This window comes from Felis catus, chromosome F1 (genome assembly GCF_018350175.1).
Source record: "Felis catus isolate Fca126 chromosome F1, F.catus_Fca126_mat1.0, whole genome shotgun sequence".
NCBI classification, from domain to species: Eukaryota; Metazoa; Chordata; class Mammalia; order Carnivora; family Felidae; genus Felis; species Felis catus.
The window spans coordinates 6,410,323-6,436,210 of NC_058384.1; the positions used below are offsets into that span (position 1 = coordinate 6,410,323).

Below are 25,888 nucleotides of genomic sequence, written 5' to 3' on the forward strand. Positions count from 1 at the left end.
TTGTTTCCAGAGTAGTGATGTAGACACGCACCAGGTAGTGGAATCCATCCTTCATATTAATGATGGCAATTAATTCCTCAGGGCAAGTGTTTCTTTCCTTTTCTCTGTGAGGTAAATAGGAGGTTTAATGATTTGCCTGAGGTCACCGGAATGGTGATTAGCCCCGCCCAGATACAAACACTGGCCTATCCAGCTCTAAAGAGGGCTGTCTGGCCCACCATGCAATATTGCCTCTCACTTTTCCTTTCTTAAATCTCTCACTTTTTCTTGTCACATACTGAGATTGGTACATATATACTGAGAAGAATTTAGCGTAGTACTTGAGCAAAGTCGTACACATTAATAGCCTTCAAAGGCTTCCTGTGATTGAAACAGAAACAAAAAAAAAAGGTTTATTGTTTTTGGACGAATGATCCCCTTTTAGGGTATCTCAACTAAGGGGATCATCAAAAATTCAGAATTATGGACAAGATTATTATTATTCATTACAGTTAAAAACCGGAAACATCTTAAATGTCTAATGAATTATGCATACAAATGGCTCCATTACAACTGTTTCCAGAGTAGTGATGTAGACACGCATGTTCATTGGATAATATATGCAGTGTAACTCACTCACCAGGTAAACATACACGTACAGACACATTTACATCCACACGCAAATTCACTGAAAGGAAGTATGCCACAGGTTAACAATAGTTAGCTGGATGGTGATGTCACAGGATATTTTTTCTTTTTTTTTTTTTTAATTAAAAAAAAATTAAAAAAAAATTTTTTTAATGTCTTTTTATTTCTGAGACAGAGAGAGACAGAGCATGAGTGGGGGAGGGGCAGGGAGCGAGGGAGACACAGAATCAGAAGCAGGCTCCAGCTGTCAGCACAGAGCCCGATGTGGGGCTCGAACTCATGAGCTGTGACATTATGACTTGAGCCGAAGTCGGATGTTTAACTGACTGGGCCACCTTGTAGTTATAGCCAAATGCTCTATGAGGTTGTCTTACACGACCACAAAAATATAAATGTTATTTTGTAAAAGTATATACTATTACCAGGTATTTTATCGCTAGAATATTTTTTTCTGCTCTACATATTTTTGGGTTTTTTTTTTTCCCCTTTGCTTAAAATGCTGATTTGACTTCCAAGTTCCAGTGTTCGATAAAAACTTTGTTAAGTGTACACAGACATCATCTCATGTCTATCTGGGGCCCATGATACACTGAAAGAAATAGATTGCAAAGTTCAGAGAGTAAACTTCCGGCACAAGTTTCTGTGTTAGTCTGAGATTACATTTGTGGCACGGTTATCCAGTGTCATATAAAAGAACAGATGACTCTAATGCATTTTCATCGAAAATTTAGGTAATTTCTGGCTTCACAGAAGCATGAACTTTCCCCTGCATTTTTATACACCAGTTATATTGTGTGATTGCATTTGCATGAAGTATGATATTTTACTACTATAATTAGGATTACAGCAATAACTGTTTTTTAAGGGAAAACACGACCCCGTCATTTTTTATTCTTTTAGATTCTCACTCGGCTTTTGGTGACAATTAGCAGAGGTCAGTATCAGTCGTTCCTTGTAGAATATAATTTTTGTAGCATCCCAACCTAACATCATCCAAACATGCCGGGGAAAAAAAAATAGTTCAACCGGGTGTGTGTTCTTTACTTCAATTAAACTCACACAGTTGGATACCGACTGTTGCCAAAACAGTAATATAATTTATACATTATAGTCCACACAGTAAAACTACACTAAAAGTCATTTAACAATATTTATAACACCATAAAATACAGTGTTAAAATATATGAACTGCAATATGTACCAAAATTATAAAATTTGTTTCTCATCATCAGTGATTAAAACCAGGATCATTGCTCTAGCCTCAATACCCACAACCCTAGTGACAGATTAGAATTCAAATCTTAATGATCAATTTACAATTAACAAGATAGAAGTGAAACAAATTAAACCAACCATTATATATAACGAGACCCAATGGACTCCCATTGTTCCTCTTAATTACAAAACGCAAATCACAAATACACAATGGGCAGTGTTAGACATCAATCCACAAGCCTAGCAACCCAGAAAGTGACAATGACAGAAAAGAGAGGAGACGCGAAGCCGCATAGACCGGGGTTGTGTGCTCCCGAGCCCTTCTCTTCCACAAGCAAGTGCTGAGACCCTGCAACCCAGCACAGCCTTGATCTCCGCTCTGCAGCTGCCCGAGGCTCACCCCTCCCAGTGCCCAACCTTTCTCAGCTCTTTCGCAGGCCACGGTCAGAGCACAGCAAACCACACCACAAACATCTCACTGCTGATTCATCCAAGCGCCTGCGGAGAGGGACCGCTTCCCTCACTTGGATAAAGAGAAATCACAGTTGCACCAAGGATATTTAAATATCTCCACTTACCAACCTCAAAAACAAACCCTATCCCTGTAATAAGCTCTCGGGGTCCCGGGGAAGAGAGACGGAAGGGTAGCTAAAGTTTATGAGAGCGTCAACTAAAATCAGCCAGAATGTCTGCCCGGTGCCAATTAAGAGCAAAATGGAATTAATTCTCTCGTCTCGTGGTCAAAAAACAAGCTATGTAAAAGGCACAGGATCGGCAGTTCATTTTTAGTTTTGAAATGGGACGTGCCATTCACAAACCCTGGAGTTGCAGACACCATCCAGGCAGCATGGCACGCGCCGTGCAGAAAGTACCCTGCTAACGGCTGTGGAGGGCTTCCAGAGAACGGGAGCGATAGGACTTAAGTTACTTGGGGAGAAAACACATACATCAGACACACACGGAGAAACCGTTTCAAAACACTTGCCCAGAGCAGCCCAGCACGGGGCTGGGGTAAGGAGTTAGAGACCACGGAATGGTGAGCCCAGATTGTCAGCTTTCCTAGCGACTGCATGGGCTCCAGTCAAATGGCTGGATCTGTGAACTAAAAAATAAAGCTTATTATCAATGGTAAGAATCCATTTGGTTGGTAAGGGATTATAAATAACATGGAACCCTTAGAGAAACGGCATGGGCAAGACGAGGGGAGCAACAAGGACTGTTTTAAATTGTTGACCGGCACAAAAGAAATACACCTACTTTTAAGAAAAATTGTACCATAGTACTCTGAGGAAAAGCCGGATCAAAATTACCATGTGGTTTAATTATTTTGGAGACTGAGCCTCCACAACGATGACAATTTTAGAAAGCTCAGAAAATTCCAAGGTTTTCCTCACCTCAAAGCACAGGAAAAATTATTTATCGCAAAAGTTTAGTATCGGGTATACAGAGGCATGCTCCTGGAGGTCTCCCATAAGGCTTAGTAAGTTTATAATCTTTTTTTAAAAAAGACACACTTTGAGCCCTTCAAGTTCTATAGGTGAATTCAAAGCAAAAGGTAATGTCGAAATCACATGTTACATTTTATATGAATTTTGAAAATGTCCTAGGCTTCATGGAGGGAGCCAGCAGGAAAAGAGACTCAGTCAGTGGACAAGAAATTAAGAGTAAACAAGCAAACAAACAAACAAACCTTAAAATCACAGTTTAGCCTACTGACCACTTTCCTGTGAGATACACAAAATGAATACGTTGTAAACTTCGGGGGCTCCTAGAAGTCTTACCTATAATAAGCAACAATTTTTTGAGTGCTTATGATTGCCAGGCCTTAGTTTTGGGTCCACTTGTAAAGTTACAGTAGACGCCTATTCTAATTCTTCAGATTTACAAAACAAGGCGTCAGAGCAGGACTTGAAACACAACCAGATCCACATTTCCCTGATCCTCCTTCGCCTTTAAAAAGTATTTCCTTGTGGTATAGACTTTGCGTCTGTCAGAACGGCACTCAGACCCTCCCTGGAAAAGACAATAATGGCTACATCAAAGTCAGATCCAAATCACCCCTGTCAAGACCCTTCCAACAATGCCATCGGCTACAGTTATATTTCTACGTATCGAGCACGGTGCCAGGTGCTTTACATATGCATGGCTGTATATATGCGTTCCCGTGTATCTCTCTATATTTCTGATTCCCACGACAGTCCCGCAACATGATTTTAGAAATGTTTTTCAGATGGAGAAGCTGAGGTTTGCAGAGATTAGGCAATGTACCCAAGGTCATGAAGCCCAGGGGCAGAGTGAGACTCCAACCTAGCTCTTTCTGAATTCCAAAGTGCCTTTTGCTGCACACCGCCTGTCATCAACAAAGGAACAGGTTGGGACCAGAGTCAGATTAGGATATGGGGGGGGGGGGGGGGAGGGGGTGAAACCACACTTGTTTCATTCATTCAGTCAGTAAATATGTGTTGCGTGCCATCTGTGTGTCAGGCATAAAGGAACACACCCAACTGACAAAGTAGTGGTCAGGAACCGGAGGCACCCTAAGCAAGAGGAGGTGGAGAGGGGCTGGGGTTCACTTTCACTGGATCAGTACAGGGTGAATGAACAGATCTAGAGCAGGAAAAAGAGGACCCAGGGCACAGGGCACAAGTTGACCCAGGGTCACGGGTTTACCCTCACATGACAAGCATGCCTACTTCTCCATGGGCATTTTTTTTTTTAAGTTTTTATTTATTTTGAGAAATAGAAAGCATTATGTGCGTGAGTGAGGGAGGGGCAGAGAGAGAGAGGGGGAGAGAGAGAGGGAGAGAGAGGGAGAGAGAGGGGGGGGGGGGAAGAGAAAATCCCAAGCAGGCCCCGAGCTGTCAGAGCAGAACCTGATGCAGAGCTCGAACTCACGAACCAATCCTGAGATTAATGACCTGAGCTGAAGTCGGATGCTTAACTGACTGAGCCATCCAGGCGCCCTACTCCATGGGAATTTAAAGATTAAATTTTCTTTCCCAAACTTTCTTATCATAACTACTTTGGCCTGGATTTTCTTTGGTAGTAGATGTGAAATATTATACTTATCACAAGAAAGATCATTGGCTTCGGAACTAGAAATATCGAAGATAGAACTCGAGCTCTCCCACTTCTCAGCTATTTCAACACCCCGAGTATGGAGTCCCTCATCTGTAAAAGAAGGTAATAATTCCTGTCTCGGGGCGCCTGGGTGGCTCAGTCAGTTAAGCGTCCAACTTCAGCTCAGGTCATGATCTCACAGTTCGTGGGTTCGAGCCCCGCGTCGGGCTGTGTACTGACAGCTCGGAGCCTGGAGCCTGCTTCAGATTCTGTGTCTCCCTCTCTCTCTCTGTCCCTCCCCTGCTCATGCTCTGTCTCTCTCTGTCTAAAAAATAAATAAAAACATTAAAAAAAAATTCCTGTCTCAAGTTGTAAGAATTAAGTAACATATACCAAGCATATAGCAACTCCTCCTTTTAATACACTGCAGTTTCCCCAATTATGTCTCCTTAGAGAGCAAGATAATTAATAATCACAAAGCAATATTAAGATAACATAATCTTTTAAGTCCCAGATCAACTTCTTAAATTATACGATCCAGTTTGTTGTTGTTCTGTTGTTTATTTCTTCTAACAAATTACATACTTTTGGGTTCATGTGAGGCAAATCACACATTTCTAGTTAGCAGTAAGTACTGTTGATATATTATGAGAGTCTCTTCCGTGACAAAATCATTTGGGTTCCCTTGTCAAATTTCCTGAAAATATCTGGCATTTTAGCATCCTGAGCGTTTTCCCTACCCAAACAAGATATTTAATTAGCATTTGTTAAGAAGGTGCCCATGTCAGAGCACATTCTGGGTGCTTTATGGGAGCCTCTGTCTTTCTGAGAGCAGAAAGAACTGAGTTCATAACATAAGCCTTCTGATTCCCCCAAAAGATTCAGGGATGGGGATTCCATCAGCTAAGCCACCTCATTGATGCAGGAACGCAAGATGGGGCTCAGGGTCATCAGATATGCTCTGATCCTCCTGGAAATTCTTTCTGAATGAGATACCAAAGTCAGAAGTTTGTTTGCTGAGCACTACTGCTTGCCCTGTGTAGATCTAAGTGAGCTTCAGAAAAATACAGAAGAGATCTACAGGTTATTTTCCATTTGGTTATATTTTAATGTGATATCTGATAGCTTGTTAGTTACATGAATGATGCCTTTCGTAGTTGAATTCAAAGTGACTCTGTCCAACATCGTTCATTTACAAGAGGAAACAATAGTTCAAGCAGGTCGAATAAATTTGTCCGTGACTACACAGTTACTCTCAGAGCTAAGGTGAAAACTCAGGTTTTTTGTTGTTTTTTGTTTTTTTTACAATTTAGAGGCTAAAATAATTCATTCGCTAAAATAATCTGATTAGAAAATGTGCCAAAAATAATTAAGATCTCAATCAATGTATTTTATAAAAGAGCAGTGTACCAGGGCGGCTGGCTGGCTCAGTCAGTAGAGCACACGACTCTTAATCTCAGGGTGGTGAGTTTGAGCCTCACGTTGGGTGTGGAGCCTACTAAAAAAACAAATAAACAAAAACAGTGTACCTACAAAATGAATGATAGCTGTCCTAGTAAAACAATTTTAGGGGAAACAAAAGGATGGCTTGGGTTTATGTATTTTGAAGTATCCCCTACTTTCACTGTTATATGTACACATCTCATCTATTATCATTTGACCTAAAGATAGCTTCTGTGTGCTCACGGAGAATCGTGAGAATAGATTAAAACATGAACTGTATTAACATAAGGCTTTCCAACTGTTTAACTTACCCACATCCTTTATTAGAATACCTGTCATCTTGACTGTTGTGTTCTGAAGTTTCATAGTTATCAATTTTGAACATTAAAAAAGTCAAATAATAGTACATATACATAATCATGAAAACACACCAGGGTGTCTGTACAGACAATCAAGAAAGTGTTCATACAGAGAAAATATTTTCACAGTTAACATATCAACACATATCTAATTTTGACATTAGACTCTAAAATAGTGGAAATGCTGTTTTTTTTCTTAAGGAAACAAACGATAGTATTTACACAAACAGTGCTCTGAAAGTATTCTATCATATTACTTACCTGCTTTTTTGGGAGATTTGTTCCAGTTTCTTGGCTAATGCACAGCACTCTTCCTTTAACTTTGTCAAAAATGTATTCTGGGAGGTCAGCAGTGAATACTGTTCATTTTCTAGAAATAATAACAAACCCCACCCCCCCACCAACATAAGATGTTTATGGTTGTGACAGCATGCTTCTGTGTGTAGAGTGGTAAAGGTACTAAGACCACTACCCATTTCCTATAAGCCACTAGATCAATTTCAATGTCCTAAGTCGAAGCACCAGTCACCTGGCAAGACACTAAATCTTGGGAGGCATTAATTTTTCTAATAATTACACACCAGAAACATTTTTTATCATACCAGCTTGGGGTAATGTTTTAATGTGCTGATAAACTGTCAGAAACCTCAAGATGCTTATATCTTTGTAATAGGCAAGATATTATATTTTTATTTTGACAATTTTACTATAAACAGAGTGTCAAAAATAATCATGACTAGATAATTCAAAAACAAAATAACTGAGGAACTCTCTTGTATACTGTAACTCCTGCTTTGAGTGTCACATTTGCTCATAGATTTCCCTATCCCCACCCCTGGTATATAGTTCTTTCATTATGAAGGTGAAACACATAATTTCCTTAGAACTCAGCTTTCATTGTCAACAGCATGAGCTTCAAGGAAGATCTGGTCAAAGGAATTGAAGAGAGTGTGATATTTTCCTGCAAAATAAAAGGGAGTGCTCTTAAGGTGGTCTTAACAGTTAAATACTCTCACGTAGCGCTCAGAGATTCTGCCCAAGACCCCTCGATCGCCAGAATCCTGCAAGCAGGAAAGGCAAATGCTAATTTTTCCTGAAATTTCCTCCTTTTACTTTTAGTGGAAAAACATCTATTGAGTCTGGAAAGTGCTGGAGGGACTCATGTGAGTCGGTATGACATTTGCCTCTTTGTAAGCAAATCGATGATTTAGTGAATTTTACATGACCGATTTTCCACCTACAGGATAAGCAGTAATTTTTTAGCATGTCACCGAATGCAGTGCAATGAAATCATGTGCGAATTATCTTTAAGTGTAAGCTTTGCTAAGTCCCTTTATTTCTTTTCAATGTTAACTATCGATTGGCAAAAAGCACGCATCATCCAGAGCAAAATAAATCAAGGCACTAAAAACCAGGCAACACTTTTCTGGAAGAGACGGGATCAATTAAACTTTTGTTTTTAATAGTACAATCAGCTTGGAGTATGTGGTGCGGAATTATAATGACTGCCACTGTCTTGTTTTGACTAACACTGTCTGTGAACACACAACTCCAAAGTGAAAGGAACCACATAATGCTCTGACTGAACACATCAAACTGCCTGCTTGGAAAGTGCATTTTACTTTCAAATGCAAGGTAAAGAGTTACTGGCCAACTCAGTCTGCAAAATCGCGCCAACGTGATGAAAGATGGCAATTTTTAGCCAAGCTGCCAGCTGTGGTCAATGCCTTGTATTAGCGAATTTCCCCAGCAGTTTGAGAACTTGAAGAATGTGAAGGATTAAACATCACTCTAGACAGGGGCTGGGGGGAGGTGGGGACATCATACAAATGCTAAAAATGTTCGAAGCTGCAAAGATTAAATAAAGGAACATATCAATTTGGAGCCACTGAATTACATCCAGCTGCGACAGTGAATTAAGAACCGATTAATGGCTAAAGCTTTTCTCCAGTTTGGATGCTGAAGCAAACTCATTAGGCTTTTAGAGTAGCTATAATGTGTGTACTGTGGGAACTGTTCAATGCTATTCAGGAGACTCTAACTGTAAGCTCAGAGCATTTCCCGCAGAGCCTCTGATGCTATTTTCTTTATATAACATGTGTGCCTGAAAACCCAGCCAAAAACAAGCCCTTTGTTTTTCTACTTTGTTGTGGTCTCTCTCAGCTTTACGTTTCTTGAACACAGGTAAATAAACTCATAATCCAGATGGTGCAACAGATGTGAGAGCAGCACTCTGAAATCAACAGACAGTGGGCAATACTTTCCGTTTTCTCTTTTAAACGCTAACTAATATGTAATTCGGAATCTCCGGTGTAGTTAGCATCTGCTCCCTTCGGCCAGCCAAAGGTTACAGGTGTTCCTGATGTCATTTCACAGTAAGGCGTGGGCCTGGCTTGTGAGCGAGTGCCCAGGCTCTAATCTTCCCCTACCACCTACCAGTTTTGTCATGCTGGGCCTCCATTTGCTGTATCTTCTGTGTCAGCTCCTGCTCCCTTTGCTGGGCCTGAAGGGCTTGGGCCTTTGCTTCGTTGCTAAGCCTCTGCTGAATGCTATCTTTTTCCAGTCTACAAAGCAGAGAGGAGACAGACAGAAATTTAATCTGCAGATGCACGGCGCCTCCTCATTTCCCCTACAGACCCCAGAGAGCTGACGCGGTCGTCGATTGTGGGGCGTGAGAAGACAACAGTCTTTGTCGGACTCCCCCCACTCCCGCCCCCCTGGGGGGGAAGATCCAAAGGACCCTTCCTACTGTGGTAAATACGCGCCATAAATCTAACTGGACTCAAGGACGCAACTTTAAAGGTCAAAAAATCGTGACACCCGAATATTGGTGTTTTGTAACTTTAAAACACAACCCCCCTCTACTGTAAGACTGTCAATATTGTGGTACCAGTTCATGTTTTATCTCTGGAATGGTATTTCCTAATCATCTTACGGTTCTAGGAAGAGCCTGATTCTATCCTCCAAACCCTAAACTCTCGAAACGAAGCGTTGGAGACGCTCGGATGTAACGCAGGAGATTCTCTCTAGAAGCGAGGAAATGATTCTGCGGTATCACCTGCATGTTTTCGTTCAATGCCTTCACACATTAGGCCATGTAATGTGAATCTAAATATGAATATGAAAATGAACGACTTCCCCTAGCATGTCACAGTAGGGCCCCTTTGGGGTCACGTTGAAAGAAATGGCGGGATGAGGCTATTCCATGGTCCAAGACAATATCCCACCCCGCTGTGACGGGACATTGACCCAGCAAGATGGGTCACGCCACTGAGTCCAATAACCCATCACCGTGGTTCTTAAAAAAAGAGACTGCCTGAACAATTAGAAGCTGACGAACGCAGGGGGTCTCATCGCGGGCGGCACCACGCACACACACACATTAGGTCGGTTCCTCATACTCTAAATATGGGTAAGTGAAATGAGGGTTTCCTTTAATTAACTGACTTAGTTATTTCTAACTCCTTATCTCCTTGTGGGCATTTCTCATCCGTGCTGTTTTAGTTTACTAATTGAGATATTTACTGCCTTGCCTTTGCCAAACTAAAAATAAACAATTCCATAAAGCTATCACTAGTAGTCTACATACCGCTGTGGAGCTTCAATTCATTGGCTTCTAATTATAAAGCAACATAAGGAAAGTCTGCGTTGAAATTGGTCAATGCATGCAGGAATGTTGTGGTGGAAAATTTCAGAAGGAAACTACACCCATATCTCACTCAAATGGAATCATCAGGAGTCCATGCTAAATGTGAAATAAGGTCCCTTCTGGTGCTTCTAATAACGACACCCCCTTGGATTGGCTCCAAGGTCTTGCTTCACACTCAGTTCCAAACTGGTATATTGCAACAAATAGATAGACTAGGCCACTTTCTGCCTCCCCAGTCACACCGTGTCTTTTCTGCCCATGGATCATTGCATATGTTTCTTTGTTTTCCTGGGATGTCTCCCCCCACCCATCCTGTTCCATGCCCCCCACCCCCACCCCATCGTTCTGTTCAGTAAATACTGCTCTTTGAGGTGTCCTCAGAATTCTCCCCCTCTCCTTCCATTCTCTCCTAAATTATTCTTTCCCCCATGACCTAAGTACACGTTGCAAATGTATATGTCCTATAAGACAGCATTTAGCACACTTGCGTTATTGGTTTATGTGCCTGGCCCTTTCTGTCATCTTTGTCTCTTCCTACCCTGAGCGCCGCTCAATACTTGGCACATGAGAAGTGGGCAGTGAACACTAATGAACGGATGTTCTTATACCCTTGCTGTGGGGGAAGGGTGGATGCACCTTTAGTGAGGTTGGAGAATCTGCTCATGTCTCAGATGAGGAGGCAAAGCTTTTCAGACATGTTAAAAAGGAAGAATGCCCAGAAGAGAATGGCTCTAGTGGCTTTGCCAGCTGAAGACCATGCTGCTGAAGGAATCAGCCAAAAAAGAGCACTGTGGTCTCTTCTACTGAGTAACCACTCCCAGGTCAGACCCCTGGTTATGGGTCTGAGACCCCTAATAACTGGGTAGCCGTACTGTGCACTGCTCAAAACCAATACCTATTTGAGAGTGAAAAGGCGTACTATCAGCACATCGAGACAACAGTCATAACTGGGGCTACCCTTTGCAAACTGGGGCTATGGGTCCCCTCCGTAGGGGTTGCCAGCCTCAACATCAATTTTCAGCATGAGAAGTTGCCTAATTACTGATATTCCAAATTTACTATAGAAAAATACTTACTGTTATTGCGGTTCTCATTACAAAATGAGACCATTTAAAAGAGTAGTCTACCGGGGCGCCTGGGTGGCGCAGTCGGTTAAGCGTCCGACTTTAGCCAGGTCACGATCTCGCGGTCTGGGAGTTCAAGCCCCGCATCGGGCTCTGGGCTGATGGCTCAGAGCCTGGAGCCTGTTTCTGATTCTGTGTCTCCCTCTCTCTCTGCCCCTCCCCCGTTCGTGCTCTGTCTCTCTCTGTCCCAAAAATAAATAAACGTTGGAAAAAGAAAAAGAAAATTTTAAAAGAGTAGTCTACCAACAAACGTTGAGCTACACATCAACTTTTGTTTCTTGACTCCTTCCCCAATTTTTACTCTATTTAAGAAATGACATGTGATTTTATTATTTTTAATTGAGGTATAATTGACATATAATATATTGGTTTCAGGTATAAAACATATTCGATATTTGTACATAGTACAAAATGATCACAACAATACTAGTGACCATTTCCTTTCATTGCATAAAAACACAGCCTGTCTTTACTTTCCTATTTCCTCCCTTCAGTCCCCTTTCCTCCTAGGTTCGTTTGTTTGTTTATTTAGGGTTTATTCGTTTTGAGAGAGAGATAGAGTGAGCACCCAAGCAGAGGAGAGGGAGAGAGATTGAATCTCAAGCAGATTCTGCACTGCCAGCACAGAGCCCGACATGGGGCTAGAACCCATGAACCATGAGATCACAACCTGAACTGAAGTCAAGAGCTGGATGCTTAACTGACTGAGCCTCCTCCCGGGCACCCCTCAAATCTATTTATTTAAATCTGCTCACATTATAGCTGAAAAAAGAAATCTGCTCAAAGGCTACATTGTAAGTGATGTGAAGGCAGAGATGGGATTTGAACTACAGTAGAACCCTGGATTGCCAGTAACTTGTTCTGCAGGTATTCCACAAGACGAGCAAACATTTCTAATAAATTTTAATGTGATAAACCAGCGATGTCTTGCAGTATGAGTAGTATGTGAAGCCAAATGTCACATGATCACAACTGAGCCAATGGTTCTTGAAATTTACTTTGATATACAAGTGCTTTGGATTACAAGCATGTTTCCGGAACGAATTATGCTTGCAAACCAACGATCTACTGTATTCTGATTTAAGAGAGCCTATTTTATGACACTCCAGAGGCAATGCAATAATGGACTGAAAGAGTAATAAAAACCACTTAGGTAGCCAAGGGAGGGATTAGAGAAGAATCTGAATCAATTCATTTAATATTTATCATAACCCCATAACGTGAAAGACAGTCTGCTAGGCACCGAGTCAAATAAAGATAAGTATGGCAGAGTCCTTGCTCCTAACAGGGAATTCAAAATGGCTAACATAGAAAGTAGAGGGTGCGATACACCACAAGAAAGCTACAAGGCAAAAACTCCCGAGGCAGAGAAAATGAGAGGTTAATCCTAGCTGGGTGTGAGCGCATCATGAAGGGTAGCTGAGCCAGTCTTCCCCAACCGGTTTTCTTTCAGTTCTCATTAGAAACACTGATGATCTCACTCAATCCAACTTGAAGTTAGCCATATTTTTAAATTGGAAAGCAATGGCTGTAAAGAAGAATTTCTTGGTTGTTATTAAAATGAGGCTGGCGTGCCTGGGTGGCTCAGGGGTTAAGCGTCTGACTCTTGATCTCGGCTCAGGTCTTGATCTCGTGCTTCATGAGATCGAGCCCCGCATCAGGCTCTGTGCTGACAGCACGAATTTGCTTGGGATTCTCTCTCTCTCCCTCTCCCTCTGCCCTTTGTCCGCTCATGCTCTTTCTCTCTCTCAAAATAAATAAATACACATTTTTTAAAAATGAGGCTGAAAGATTTATTCATAATAGCTAAAAATTGGAAACAACCTAAATGCCCATTAGCTGCTAAATGGATAAACAAATTGTGGTGTGGCCGTACAACAGGAAACTAGGAATAGGAGGAATAAGAAGAAACAGGCTACCGTACGTATAACACATGGGTGAGCGTCAAAAGCAGTATGCTTAGTTAAAGAAGCCAGACACCAAAAACATATTGCGTGATTTCATGAACATGACATTCTAGGAAAGTAGGCACCACAGTGACATGTCAGTGCTGCCAGGACCTAAGGATCGGGGAGGGGTGCGAGGAAACAAAGGGGCAGGAGGGAAACTGGGGGTTGATAGAAATGTTCTCTATCATGATTACGATGGTCCCACATCTGTGTCCATTTGTCAAAACATATTTCATTACACACCTAAAACTGGTGATGTTTAGTATATTTAAATTCACCTCAATAGAGCTGATTTTAAAAAGGAGCAATGGGGGCACCTGGGTGGCTCAGTCGGCTAAACCTCTGACTGTTGACTTTGGCTCAGGTCATGATCTCATGGTGAGTCTGAGCCCTGCATCTGGCTCCATGCTGACAGTGCAGAGACTGCTTGGACTCTCTCTCTCTCTCTCTGACCCTCCTCTGCTCATGGTGTGTGTCTCTCTCTCTCTCTCTCTCTTTCTCTCCCTCTCACCCTCTCTGTCTCTCTCAAAATAAATAAATAAATGTAAAAAAAAAAAAAAGGAGTAAATGTGCTAGAACAGGAACAGTTACCTTCTCCAACTTACTCACAATCACTGGTGGCCACACATGCACCCTGGTGGGCACGTCAGTGTTTTCTTGGTAACAACTGAGAGCTAAAGGAAATTAACAAGCATTGGGTAGACCTCAAGCGTGGACTAAGTACACACAGAGGCTTTGTCACTCCTTTTTTCCAATTACAGTTCTGGTGATTATATTTTCTTAAGGTGGCTATGATGATATTTACCATCCCATTAAAGAAATGGACTGAAGAATTAACTTCATGTTTCTGATCCTCAACTTTATCATTTATTATTTTAAATCCCACTATTTTAAAAATACGCATGTCACCAAGCAAAAATGACTTATTAGAACTTTTTTAAAGACATTTAAAATTTTAGGGGCCTCTGGGTGACTCAGTTGGTTAAGCATCTGACTTTGGCTCATGTCATGATTTCGCAGTTCATAGGTTCGAGCCCCACATTGGGCTCTGTGCTGACAGCTCAGAACCTGGAGCCTACTTTGGATTCTGTGTCTTGCTCTCTCTTTGCCCCTCCATGGCACGTGCTCTGTCTCTCTCTGTCTCAAAAATAAATAAACTTAAAAAAAAAAAAAAAGTAATATGAGGTTTTCCAATGTGTTAGAAAGAAAGATAAAACTGTTAAAGGAGAAGTCATTTCACCTGAAAAGTAATTTTCAGGGGTGCCTGGGTGGCTCAGTTGGTTAAGTGTCCAACTTCAGCTCAGGTCATGATCGCTTAGTTTGTGAGTCCAAGCCCCGAACTGGGCTCTGTGCTGACAGCTCAGAGCCTGGAGCCTGATTTGGATTCTGTGTCTCCCTCTTTCTCCCTACCCCTCCCCACTTACGCTCTGTCTCTCTCCCAAAAATAAATAAACATTAAAGAAAAATGTATTAATTTTATAACTACATTGAGGGACTAAAGTTTCTGGTGACCCTAAAGCTCATCAATGAGTCTGGGACAGAAATGATGAAAGCTTCAAGTCTAACCCGAGAATGAAACCTGTAGTGGCAGTGATTTGAGGCTCCAATCCCATCTGCCATGTTTCTAGTCTCCTTTTCACTGACAACTGACATTCTAGTGTTAAACATACAACCCTTTTGGTTAAAAGGTCTTTCCCTCGTAAAGTACAGTACAGAGAGCTTTGTGACAGCAGAATGTCAGTATGGCGAAACTTATGAGACCCTTTATAACATGCTTACTCGCCAAGAGCCATATCTGATGGAATTATATAGAAAAGCAGCAGCAGGGAGGCGTGGGTATTATTGTGAGTTAAGACACATCGTGTCCATTTGTCCCAAGATTGGTGATATTATCTTTGATCACTTGGGTAATGTCATTGGTGTGTTCTAAAATGTTTAATAACTGGTCTTCAGGGTGAGGGGGAGGAGGGAGGAATTGCTTATTTGTAGTGTTTACCAATTTTCAGTGTAAATACTTCTACTGTGGCCTATTTCAAGCTACTGGAGTGACATCACTGAATAGAGAGTTGTGAAGAAATGCGTACCGTTGGCTTTCATAGGCTGGCATGAGCCAGCCCTGACTCACCACTGGTTAGGTGGTCTCTCCTGGGCTTCTCCACTGTAATGTTACTCTTTCCCTCTTTGTAATCAATAGGTAATTTGTTGGGAGATGTTAAGACCATGTGAATACCCTATTTCTCATTAAATTTTCAACTAATAGTTTTATATCCCATGGTTACTCCTGTGTCTAATAGTCTTTTTTATTTATTAATTAACATTGTGCTGTAAGAAAGGGCCTTCCTTTCTCTCTCATTTATTAATTTATTGATATCAGCATGGAATCCTGGATTCCTATTTGATTCAATGTGTTGCAAACTATTATGGCCACCATTTATTTATCAATTCATCCTAGATTTGGCCAGTGGGAACCCCTTCAAGCTGTTTCCTATATTATATCTATTAGTCTTTAAAAAAATTTTTTTTTAACATTTACCCATTTTTGAGAGACAGAGCATGAGCAGGGGAGGGGCAGAGAGAGGGGGATAGACACAGAATCCAAAGCAGGCTCTAGACTCTAAGCTGTCAGTACAGAGCCCAATGCAGGGCTTGAACCCACAAACCACGAGATCATGACCTGAGCTGAAGTCAGACATTTAACCAACTAAGCCACCCAGGTACCCCATATCTCTCTATTATTCTTATGAATATCTTGGCTTTGTATCCCCACAAGATGTTGCAGGTTCATCTGGTACTATCCCTGTATAAGTCATGCAATCAGCATTTGTCCAAGAAACTCTTCTGCCTTTTAGTGGAGAATGGTACTTAGAAACCAAGATCCGTCACCAGGGGGTACACATTGCTACTGAGAAGTTTGCTTCTAGGTCACTTTAGTAGACAGAACCAGGATAAGAATATATGTATCAATGTATGAATATATATTTATAAATATTTTTCTATGTATGTTCATATTAATAATACATGCACGCTAATGTTCTCAATTCCAATCCAACAACATAGATAAAACCCAGTCTCCCCTCCTTCCATCACTAACTTCCTTCCTCAACAGTGAGAAACTTGGTTCCCATTATCTTCAACATATTTATCTTCAACATTTGTTCAAACTTACTCAGTATACACAGAAAGCACTTTCAAAATTTCTAATCTACTACAGAAAGCAAATCTATTACCTAGGATTAAATATTTGCTTACAGTTTTATTGCTTCCTTTTGTGTTTGTTTGTTTTACAAATGCATCCACACCATTTTCGGTTGATTTTCTTTGTGTTCTGGGAAAGTTACATCTAGGGAGGCAATAGAGTACTGTAGAAAACTCACACAGCTGCAGTGTCAAAACATGGCATTCACTGTCTTATTACTCATGTGGCCATGGACACGTAACTTAATTCTTTTAATCCGGGGGTTCTTCGTTCAAATAAGGCAGAAAAAAAATCCTGCCTTAAAGGATTAATAATTTCAGTAAGCTGTTTACTTATTATTGTTTTTACCATAAGCTAAGCTCTTTACATTTATCCTTTTATTTGATCCTCACGCCCTCTGAGGTAGGTTCTATTATTATCCTTTCTCTATAAAAGAGGGAACTGAGGCCTAGGAAGTTTATCCTACTTGTCCAAAATCTTCCAGTTATTAAGGGGCATAGCCAGGCAATCCAGGCCTGCCTGACTCTCAAGTCCACAGTATGAATCCCTATACTTCAATCTCTTAGTTTATCCAGGGGTGCAGGGAAATGAGAGAAGGTTAAAAGGATAACAAGAGTCTTATTTCAATTATCCAGAAGTATGTGTCTTTTAATACCTATATTACCCATCTTGACAGCCAAATTCCAAGACAGCTGTCCTTCTCCTTTTCAGTTTGTCCCATATGTTATTGGATCACTTCCTCTTACAGTGACACAACCAATTAGTTGTATCCTCCTTAAAGAAATACAGTGATCTTTACAAAAACACTGAAAGTCACGCAAATATGCTTCCGGCCTAAAGCTGGTCACAGAGTCCTAGAGAAGATAAGACACACACATCTTATCTGGAACATAAGTACCTAAAAAATAGAGACCTTGGTTTTGTTCACTAATTTATCCCAAGAGCCTGGAATGGTGCCTGGAACATAGTTGTGTGGTCAATAAATATTGGATAGATGGTTGGATGGATGGATGGATGGATGGATGGATGGGTGGATGGATGGATGGATGGATGGACAAATGAATGAGCAACTGTTAAGAGATGGAAAGTACTAAGTGTCCATACAGGTTTAAGGGTCCTCCTGTCTACTGATCAGAAGAGAATAGGATAAGATAACCCTATTTTGGCCAACAATTTGATTTTATTTTTATTATTGTTCTTGACAATAATAACAAAAGAAAAACAATAGTGAAATTAGTAGACAACATGATGTCTTCCATATTTGACAAGAACAAAAACTCCTGTACTTGTTTACCACTAACAGGAGCTATGTTCTTACAGTGAAGCAAATGTAGAAATACTAGGATGTAACAAACAGGGCTAAAAAAATCCAAGAGGAGTAGCTTTCAGGAACCCCTACTTCCTCAAGTATGTGAAAAAACCCTAATGGCATCATACATATTTCTCGAGTAAATTATTTCTATTTTCTTCACTGCAAAGTATGTCAGAATTTTAAGTACAATGTTGAAAGATGAGTTATCCGATTAGAGCGTGAGTCACTTCTAGGAAAGGAAGCAGAAACAGAAAGGACATCAACTTCTTTCAAAGGAATAAACACAAAAGAAAGGAAATAATTAACAAAAACATGCCTAAAAATAATTTTCTCTCCAAAAGTGTTCTCTTATAGTAGCTCCAAACTGATTTGAAAACTCTGTCAAGGCAACGGGGGCTGTGCTTGACTAGATACTGCCTGCTTCTATTACATCTTGTGTGCAACTCTCATTTACTGAAGACAGAACCAGAGACTCTTACCAACTGAACATCCTCCCACTTCCATGCTTTCTGTGTGGCAAAGAACATTCAAATGCATTGACCGCCTACTCTTCATAACAATTCTGTATGGCAGGGGGATGGAACAGACATTCCTGCTTGATACAAGAGGCATCCCAAGTTTAAAGAATTAAGGGATTTGCTCAATGGCACACAGCTTGTAGTAAGTGACAGACCCAGAACCAGCACCCGTCTTCTCGATTCAAGTTCAGTGTACTTCCATTCCATGGCATTGCCTCGCATGAGCGGTTTCGTCAGATTCGTATTGCTCATCCATTCAACAAATACTTAAACGCCTACTTCGTGCCAAGCACCAAAGTGTGAGGATGCATCAGTGTACAAGACACAGACCATGACTGTGCCTTCAGAATTCATGGTCTAGTGAAGAAAACACACAAGAAAGAACAACTAAAGTAGAATGGTAAGTATTAAAATAGGGCTAACTACGTGCTATCATACAGGCAGATGGGACAGGAGTTGGAGAGGGGCAAGGTACCGTCAGGGAGGATTTGGGGAAACTTAAAAAATCAGAGGTTTAAAGTGAATTGTAATTAGCCATCCAAAGAATGAGAAGAATATTGTTACAAGTGAAGTGGACAACATGTGCAAAGATTCGAGGAGGAGAGACAACCAGGTGCCTCTGGAAAATTGCAAACAGCCTTGGCAGGACTGAAGGGTGGAATACACACGCTGCAGGGTGGAAGTGAGCTGCTGGTAGAAGGAGATTGGAGAACGATGAGCCTGAAGCTGTAGGCAGGAGCCAGAACATGAAGCTATTTTTAAGGACTTCATCCTGAGGAAAATAGGGAGCCAACGTAGGGTTTTAAGCAGGGGAGTGTTGTGATCACACTCAGGCTTCAGAAAGATCCCTCTGGCTGCGGTGTGGAGAACAGATGGGGAAGGGACAACATTAGAAGCAGGGAGAGCACTTATTACTACAGCAATAGCAAGAGCAATTTCTGAAATTGTTTCATAGACATGGTAGATACCATAGGTAGATACTGAGACTGAACAGCCACCAAATGTACGTTTCAGTAATTTTCACCCTTAAAACTTTTTGAGAGCTCAGAGGTCTCTGATGCATAAGTGGTTGTAAATATATCCTATTTTACAACATCATGGGCCCAGTTCACCAGACCAAAGAATAAGAACAATTATGCTAGCACATAAAATAAATTAGATCATGATTTTGCCTTTGCACCTTCAGACTGTCAAAATATTCATAGTTTCCATCTCTAACCTTTCTACATAAACTAACTGCTTTGGTCCGTTCTTGGCTTTCCTCTCTGAAAAATGTCAGCTGATCTACACAGTCCCAGTAATTAATCCTTCTGATGAGTAACTTCAAATCAGACATCGGTAGGATCAATATATGTCATAATGGCATTTCTGTACCCTGTCAATGGATATACACCATTGTCCAGTTGCATACAACTGACTGAAAAAAAGCTTCTATTTTATTATTATATGTTTTTGAAATTTATTTATCAGATCCATTAGTAAATGAGGAATGTGTCGGTCACTTTGTGGCTGCTAAACTTATTAAGAAATATGCTATATAGCAAGAATTACAATTATTAAATTCATTTTATAGAATCTTCTTTCTCAAGCACAACATAATGCTTCATTTATCTTGAATGTGGAGAGATGAGGTGTCCCCGCTTGAGAGAATTTTCCAGGCATCAGACCCACAGAAATCTGACCAGTTCCAGCGGAAATATGTCTAAAATATTTATTTATCATGACTCTTTTTCCTTAAGCAACGCATAGCAAATATAACCAACTCCACTTGATAATCAAGGTCATAATTTCAAATGAGGAAGGCCCACGTGCTGCTACTAGTGTCCCGGCCAGGACGCGCTTAGGGATCACCGTTCACCGTTATAGCTGCTGGAGGCTACCACAGTGACTGGAAGCAGAGGCACTTTGTGATAGCTGTTGCACGAAAATCTCAGAGGCTATTCTGAAGATCCAGAAAGCAAATGGAAGCCTACTGATCTGCTTCTTATAGTGCTTTTTTATCGCTTGTTTTGCTACGATTTGCTGCCATGCTTTCCATTTCGTTTGGTTTTGCTTCTTAAAAGTCTTGGCTTATAGCTATGTATCAAATGGCTGAATTTACCGGAAGTCTGAGTTTGAGTAAGTGGGGACATGCTGTAGTAAAGACTCATAGAGTTTTCAATGTCCCTGAACTGGTGTGCTTTTGGTCAAACACCCAATACGTTTGTACCTGGAAATCAGGACTGTGTTCTACTGACTAACCTTGGCTGGATAACAAAACTAGAGTTAGTTCATTTTTAAAACTTGATTGAGATCTCTGGAAACTGTCCAGTTTTCCACGGGATTCTGGAGCTGAAAAGCACAATTATATTTACAGAAGACAAAACTGCCTGAAGCCCGTGTGCTCCGGTTCCCACCTGTGTTATCCTCTCCCTCTTCCAAATAAGAGAAGCATGTTCCTGCCCCCGGGCTCAGGTCATTTTCTCCTTCAAAACATTTTCCCTTTTAGTCATTTTATGATTTAACAGGATTATCTATTTGCCTTGGAACACATGCTTGTAACTATTCCTACCTGCCTTCTGAAAGGTTTCTTCTCTGCAGTAACGTAAGTGTGTGTTGGGTTTTCTGCTTCCTTGGTCGTTGATAGGCCGTCACGCTCACCATTCCTATGGCTGTGGAGCCGCCCTTTCTGTTCCTGAAGACCAGGATCTACCTTTAGTCTAAGTCTACATGCAAACTCATTTCTACAAGGTAGCCTGTTCTGAGCTTATCCAAAACGGGAATCCGTGTCCCGAGAAAAGGAATAGGAGGAACTAAAATCCTAAAGGGCCTTTAAAAACAATGCTTTTGCCGTTGGCCTTGAGGCCTTGGCATGTAAGCCCACTGCCAGCAGGGCTGGGCCACTCATCTGCACGCAACGAGCCAGAGGTTAAGAGCTCAGACCTTGGTGTCAGCCAGCCTTGGCAGGGAACTCCCAACCTGCCCACTTCCTGGCTGTGCACCCTAAGCAAGTCACTTAGCCTATGACTCAGTTTTCGCAAATGTGAAATGGGGTTAATGACAGTACTGCTCCCTTAGGAACACCAGGATGTTATATGTAAAACGTATGTAGTACAGCACTGACATACCCTGTGTTCAAAAACATGAATCGGTACCATCAGTAGTCTCATTGCTACTTCCTAGAAGATGATGATTCAAAGTATAACAATCAGAGACACCTGGGCAACTCAGTTGGTTAAGTGTCTGACTGTTGATTTTGGCTCAGGTCATGATTTCAGGCTTGTGAGATCGAGCCCCATGTTGGGCTCTGTGCTAAGCGTGGAGCCTACTTAAGATTCTCTCTCCCTCTCTCTCAAAAAGTACAAAATAAAAAAATAATAAAACAAAGTCTAACAGTCAATACAATTATCTCAAAGACTAGCTCGAAGAAACAATAAAAACAATACAAAATTTCCTCAATTTACTGATAAAAGCAATGGGAGGAGTGGTATTGCAGAACGGATGTGAGTTTGGGCTTTGGACACACACAGACTAGATTTGGGCCCTGGCCCTACCTGATACTAGCCGTGTGCCATTAGGTGGGACCTTAGCGTTAAGTTCATTTTCTCATTTAATGAAACGATGTTATCCGGAGACTGAGGCAACCTATATAAAGCAACCAGTAACATCTGGCCCAGACCACCCTTCGGAAAATGTCTAAATTCAACTAACAGCCTGGCATCACGTTATTTAATCGTCAATTTGATTTTTCAACAGCTCTAAGGTGTAAGGACAAAGACGCAACAGTAAGATACGAAGAACTCACTCCAGCGTGCTGCGGGTACAGCTAAGAGTTCAGCTGCCCTTCAGAGAATGACCAGTAAATGGCAGCTTCCTCTCTCCTCCTCCCCTTCCTGCTCCAAGTGGCAGTCTTTCAGAAAAGGACTAATCAAAGACAGGCCTAGCTCCTGGCTCCAAAATTACAGAAGAAGCTGACATGATTTTCTTGTTTTTATAGAATGATGCCAATTATTGTAGAAAGAGAATTCAGGGTTTATGCTCATGAGAAACCCAATGGCATCCATACTGGGTGTTGTGGGGAGGCTGGGAAAACTGAAAACAAGGGCTTAGGGTTGCAATGGTTCATACAGCAGCCACAGGCCACATGTGGCTGCCGTGCACCTGACATGTGGCTAGACTGAAGTGAGATGCTCTGTATGTGTAAATAATATGCACTGAACTGTGGAGAATTGGTGGGGTGGGGGGGGGGGGAGTGGGAAAGCAGAAAAATCCAATTAATTTTTATTGATTACATGTTCAAGGATACTATTTGCTATGTTGAGTTAAATAAACTATTAGAATTAATTTCACCTTTTAATATATGGCTATTTAGGGGGGCCTGGGTGGCTTAGTCGATTAAGTGACTGACTCTTGATTTGGGCTCAGATCATGATCTCGTGGTTCGTGAGTTCAAGTCCTGCATCAGACTCTGCACTGTCACAGTGCAGAAACTGCTTGCGATTCTCTCTCTCTCTCTCTCTCTCTCTCCCTCTCCCTCTCTCTGCTCCTCCCATGTGCTCTCTCTCTCTCTCTCTCAAAATAAATAAATAAACTTAAAACAAAATTTAAAAAAAGAAATAAAATACAGCTTTTTGGAGATGTTTAATTAAGTATGTGGTTTGCATTTTGTGGCTCTCCTTATATCTACATTGGACAGTGGGGGCTTGAGCATAACTCCTTTGTCTACTCCCCCAGAGCACAGAGTCATTTTTAATCCTGATGTAGCACAAATCAAAATAACCATGTGGCCAAAACCTGCTAACTTTAAATGCCTCATGAAGATATCAAATCACATAATTTTTCTAAAGAGCAAAAACTATTAAAATGACATTTTTAAAACCAAATTTCTCATTTAAGTCAGCCAGTCACCATCGCTTGAAAGGAGAAATGAAGGAGAATTACGACAGAAAGCTAAGAACAGCTGAAGCTGAAGCAGTTACCATATTACACAAATGTAAGCAATGAGATCTTTGAAAAAAATCAAATCTGGTTTGAAGCACCTCCCAAAATACATATTCATAATTAAAATTAAATTATAAAGCATATTAAAAAATTATTCCATACAGCCAAGCTGGCAAATTATAGAAAAATATCCAGTTATGAACACGCATTAAGACTCCTAATAAGTTAATGTGCATACGGTTGGAAAATCTTTATCGTTTAATAGTATTTCTATAATTGTTACGTGGGAAATAACAGATTCTCTAAGAGATTTTCCCCCACAGGTTTCGTCCCTGAATCACCAGTAATCAACCTTGTATCATTCATTACTTGTTTCTACTAAAAACCAGCACTTTCAAAGTTGATTAAGAGGACGATGTAGCCGTATTCGTCCATCAGCTTGTCAGCCAATTTAATAAACTATCCCACCACTTGGTGAGCTAATCTGTGGCCTTTGTAGTTTTCGCTTACTGCAAAACATAATCTATACTTTGTGGGATTCAGATAAGCCAATGAATGGTTTCAACTCTCTACAAAAATTGCTGGAGTTTATCTGTTGGAAGAAACAGAATTCAAGAACCCAGAAAAGGGAAGGGGAGGGGTGGGTGGGAAAGCCAGGACCACACATAGAAAGCCCAGTCCCAGCCATCATTATCACTGCAACATCATTATTTACCGAAAATCTTACCAATAGGAGCTGCTGGAAGTAATTATAAATTACAGGCACCTCCAAGTGTATTTACAGGAAAATTAACACATTAGGAGTGCTAAACTTCTCGACTTCTAGAGCTTACTATCCATGAGTTGCTCCATTTCTTCAGACTACAGGAAAAGATACACTTAGAGGGGAGGAATATTGGTATAGCAAGAGTTGAAGGAGAAGAAGCTCTCTTTCAGAGTCTGATTTAGGGGCCCATACTCTGAATCTGTGCCAATAATCCCCAGCAGAAGTTTGTCTGAAAGGATTTATATCCAAAAGCATCCATGATATTTTATTCTATGAAATCTGATTCCAAGAGTCAGGCTCTGAGAGGTTCCTAAATCTGATCAACTAGTTACTTGTCACCTTTATTTTCAAGAGCTATTACCAGACAAAGGCCAAGTTGAAATGGTAGCCGTGGAAGGAGTCATTGTCATGTGACTCTGGCACAGCTACCTGATCAAGTAATGGTCAGAGATGCTCCCCAACGCTCGCCCTGCTTTGGAGGACAGACAACCCAAACTGAAGGGTACCCACCCACCTGGCCAGGGAGAGAAGTTCTAGAGGTACTGATAAAAACACTTCCCATGTGGTAATTCTGTCACCTCACCACAAATTAATTTAGATTAGTTTTTCCCAAAGTGTGTTTCTCTTTTTTAATGTTTACTTACTTATTTTGAGAGAGAGCGAGACAGCACATGCACACGAGCTGGGGAGGGGCAGAGAGAGAGGAGAAAGAGAATCCCAAGCTGGTTCTGTGCTGTGAGCACAGAGCCTGATGCAGGGCTTGATCCAATGAACTGTGAGATCATGACCTGAGCCAGAATCAAGAATCTGACACCCAACCCCCACCCAGCCACCCAGGTGCCCCCCACAAAGTGTATTCCTAAAAAACCTGATTCCTGGGAGAGAATGTGGAGATTTAATGGAAGAGTTTCCATGAGTCATACACATTTGGGAAATGCTGAAAATAGAAATTCCTCTCGAAGAGTCACAGTGTGCATTAGTGAGCATTTTGAAGGCTGTCAAGAACCCTATTTAATTTAACTTTCCAAAAGGAAGTGGTCACAGGATTGATCTTCTCACAACACCTACCATCACAGGCAATATAGGAAGTATAATGCATAAACCGGTCCGGGAGCCTAATTGCTGAGGCCTGAATCCCTACTCTACCTAACTGCCAGCACTGTGACCCTGGTCAAGGTAGTAGCCTCCATTCAACTCAGTTTTCTTATCTGTAACATGGGCCTCATGGCAAGAATCTACCTGAAAGGCTCTTGTGGAGATTAAGGGAGTCAATGTGAGTAATGTTCCAAAAGTTTTAATTGCTGTTTGTAAGGTACAGCTCTTTTATTTGTTTGTTTCAAGAACCAGTAACCATGTGGGAAGGTCCAAAAAGAGACTTATTTTTCCTTTCAGCAACATGTTGTGCAAGACTTCCACAGAAAGATTTTGGTAGGTTTATTCAGACCAGTCCTATTATCACTGAATACCAGGGGCATATAACCTGGACTACCAGAAGGAGCACTGGACTAAGAGCAAGGGGACGGAGAGCCCACGTTTGGCTTCCACGAAGAACAGTTGACCTCGGGCAAGTCCCTGAGCCTCACTGCACCTCAGTTGTCACACAAGAGAATGAGGGTTGGACTAGATGGGTAGTTTCACAATTCATCCACTCACAATGTGAGTTAAGGAAGGTTTCTAAATCTAAATACTGTTTTCTAGATCACACACACACACACACACACACACACACACACACACACTTATGTACACC

At 41.2% G+C, this 25,888-nt stretch overlaps 1 protein-coding gene across 23 annotated transcripts in view; it reads right to left on the reverse strand.

The window, feature by feature from the left end:
• SDCCAG8 (SHH signaling and ciliogenesis regulator SDCCAG8) overlaps window positions 1-25,888 on the reverse strand; it is a 246,891-nt gene that overhangs the window by 81,252 nt on the left and 139,751 nt on the right. For 16 of the 23 annotated variants that reach the window (XM_023247420.2, XM_045049307.1, XM_023247417.2 and 13 more), the window contains 2 exons: window positions 9,141-9,268; window positions 6,966-7,074 (listed from right to left, as the gene is read on the reverse strand). The exons of 1 other annotated variant lie outside the window; for it this stretch is intronic. In XM_023247420.2, coding sequence (XP_023103188.2) covers window positions 6,966-7,074; window positions 9,141-9,268 — 237 coding nt within the window. Of the gene's footprint in view, window positions 1-31; window positions 105-3,623; window positions 3,856-6,965; window positions 7,075-7,103; window positions 7,666-9,140; window positions 9,269-25,888 lie in introns of those variants that run through there. 6 more of the 23 variants (XM_023247423.2, XR_006592069.1, XM_045049314.1 and 3 more) reach the window with 5 other exon arrangements.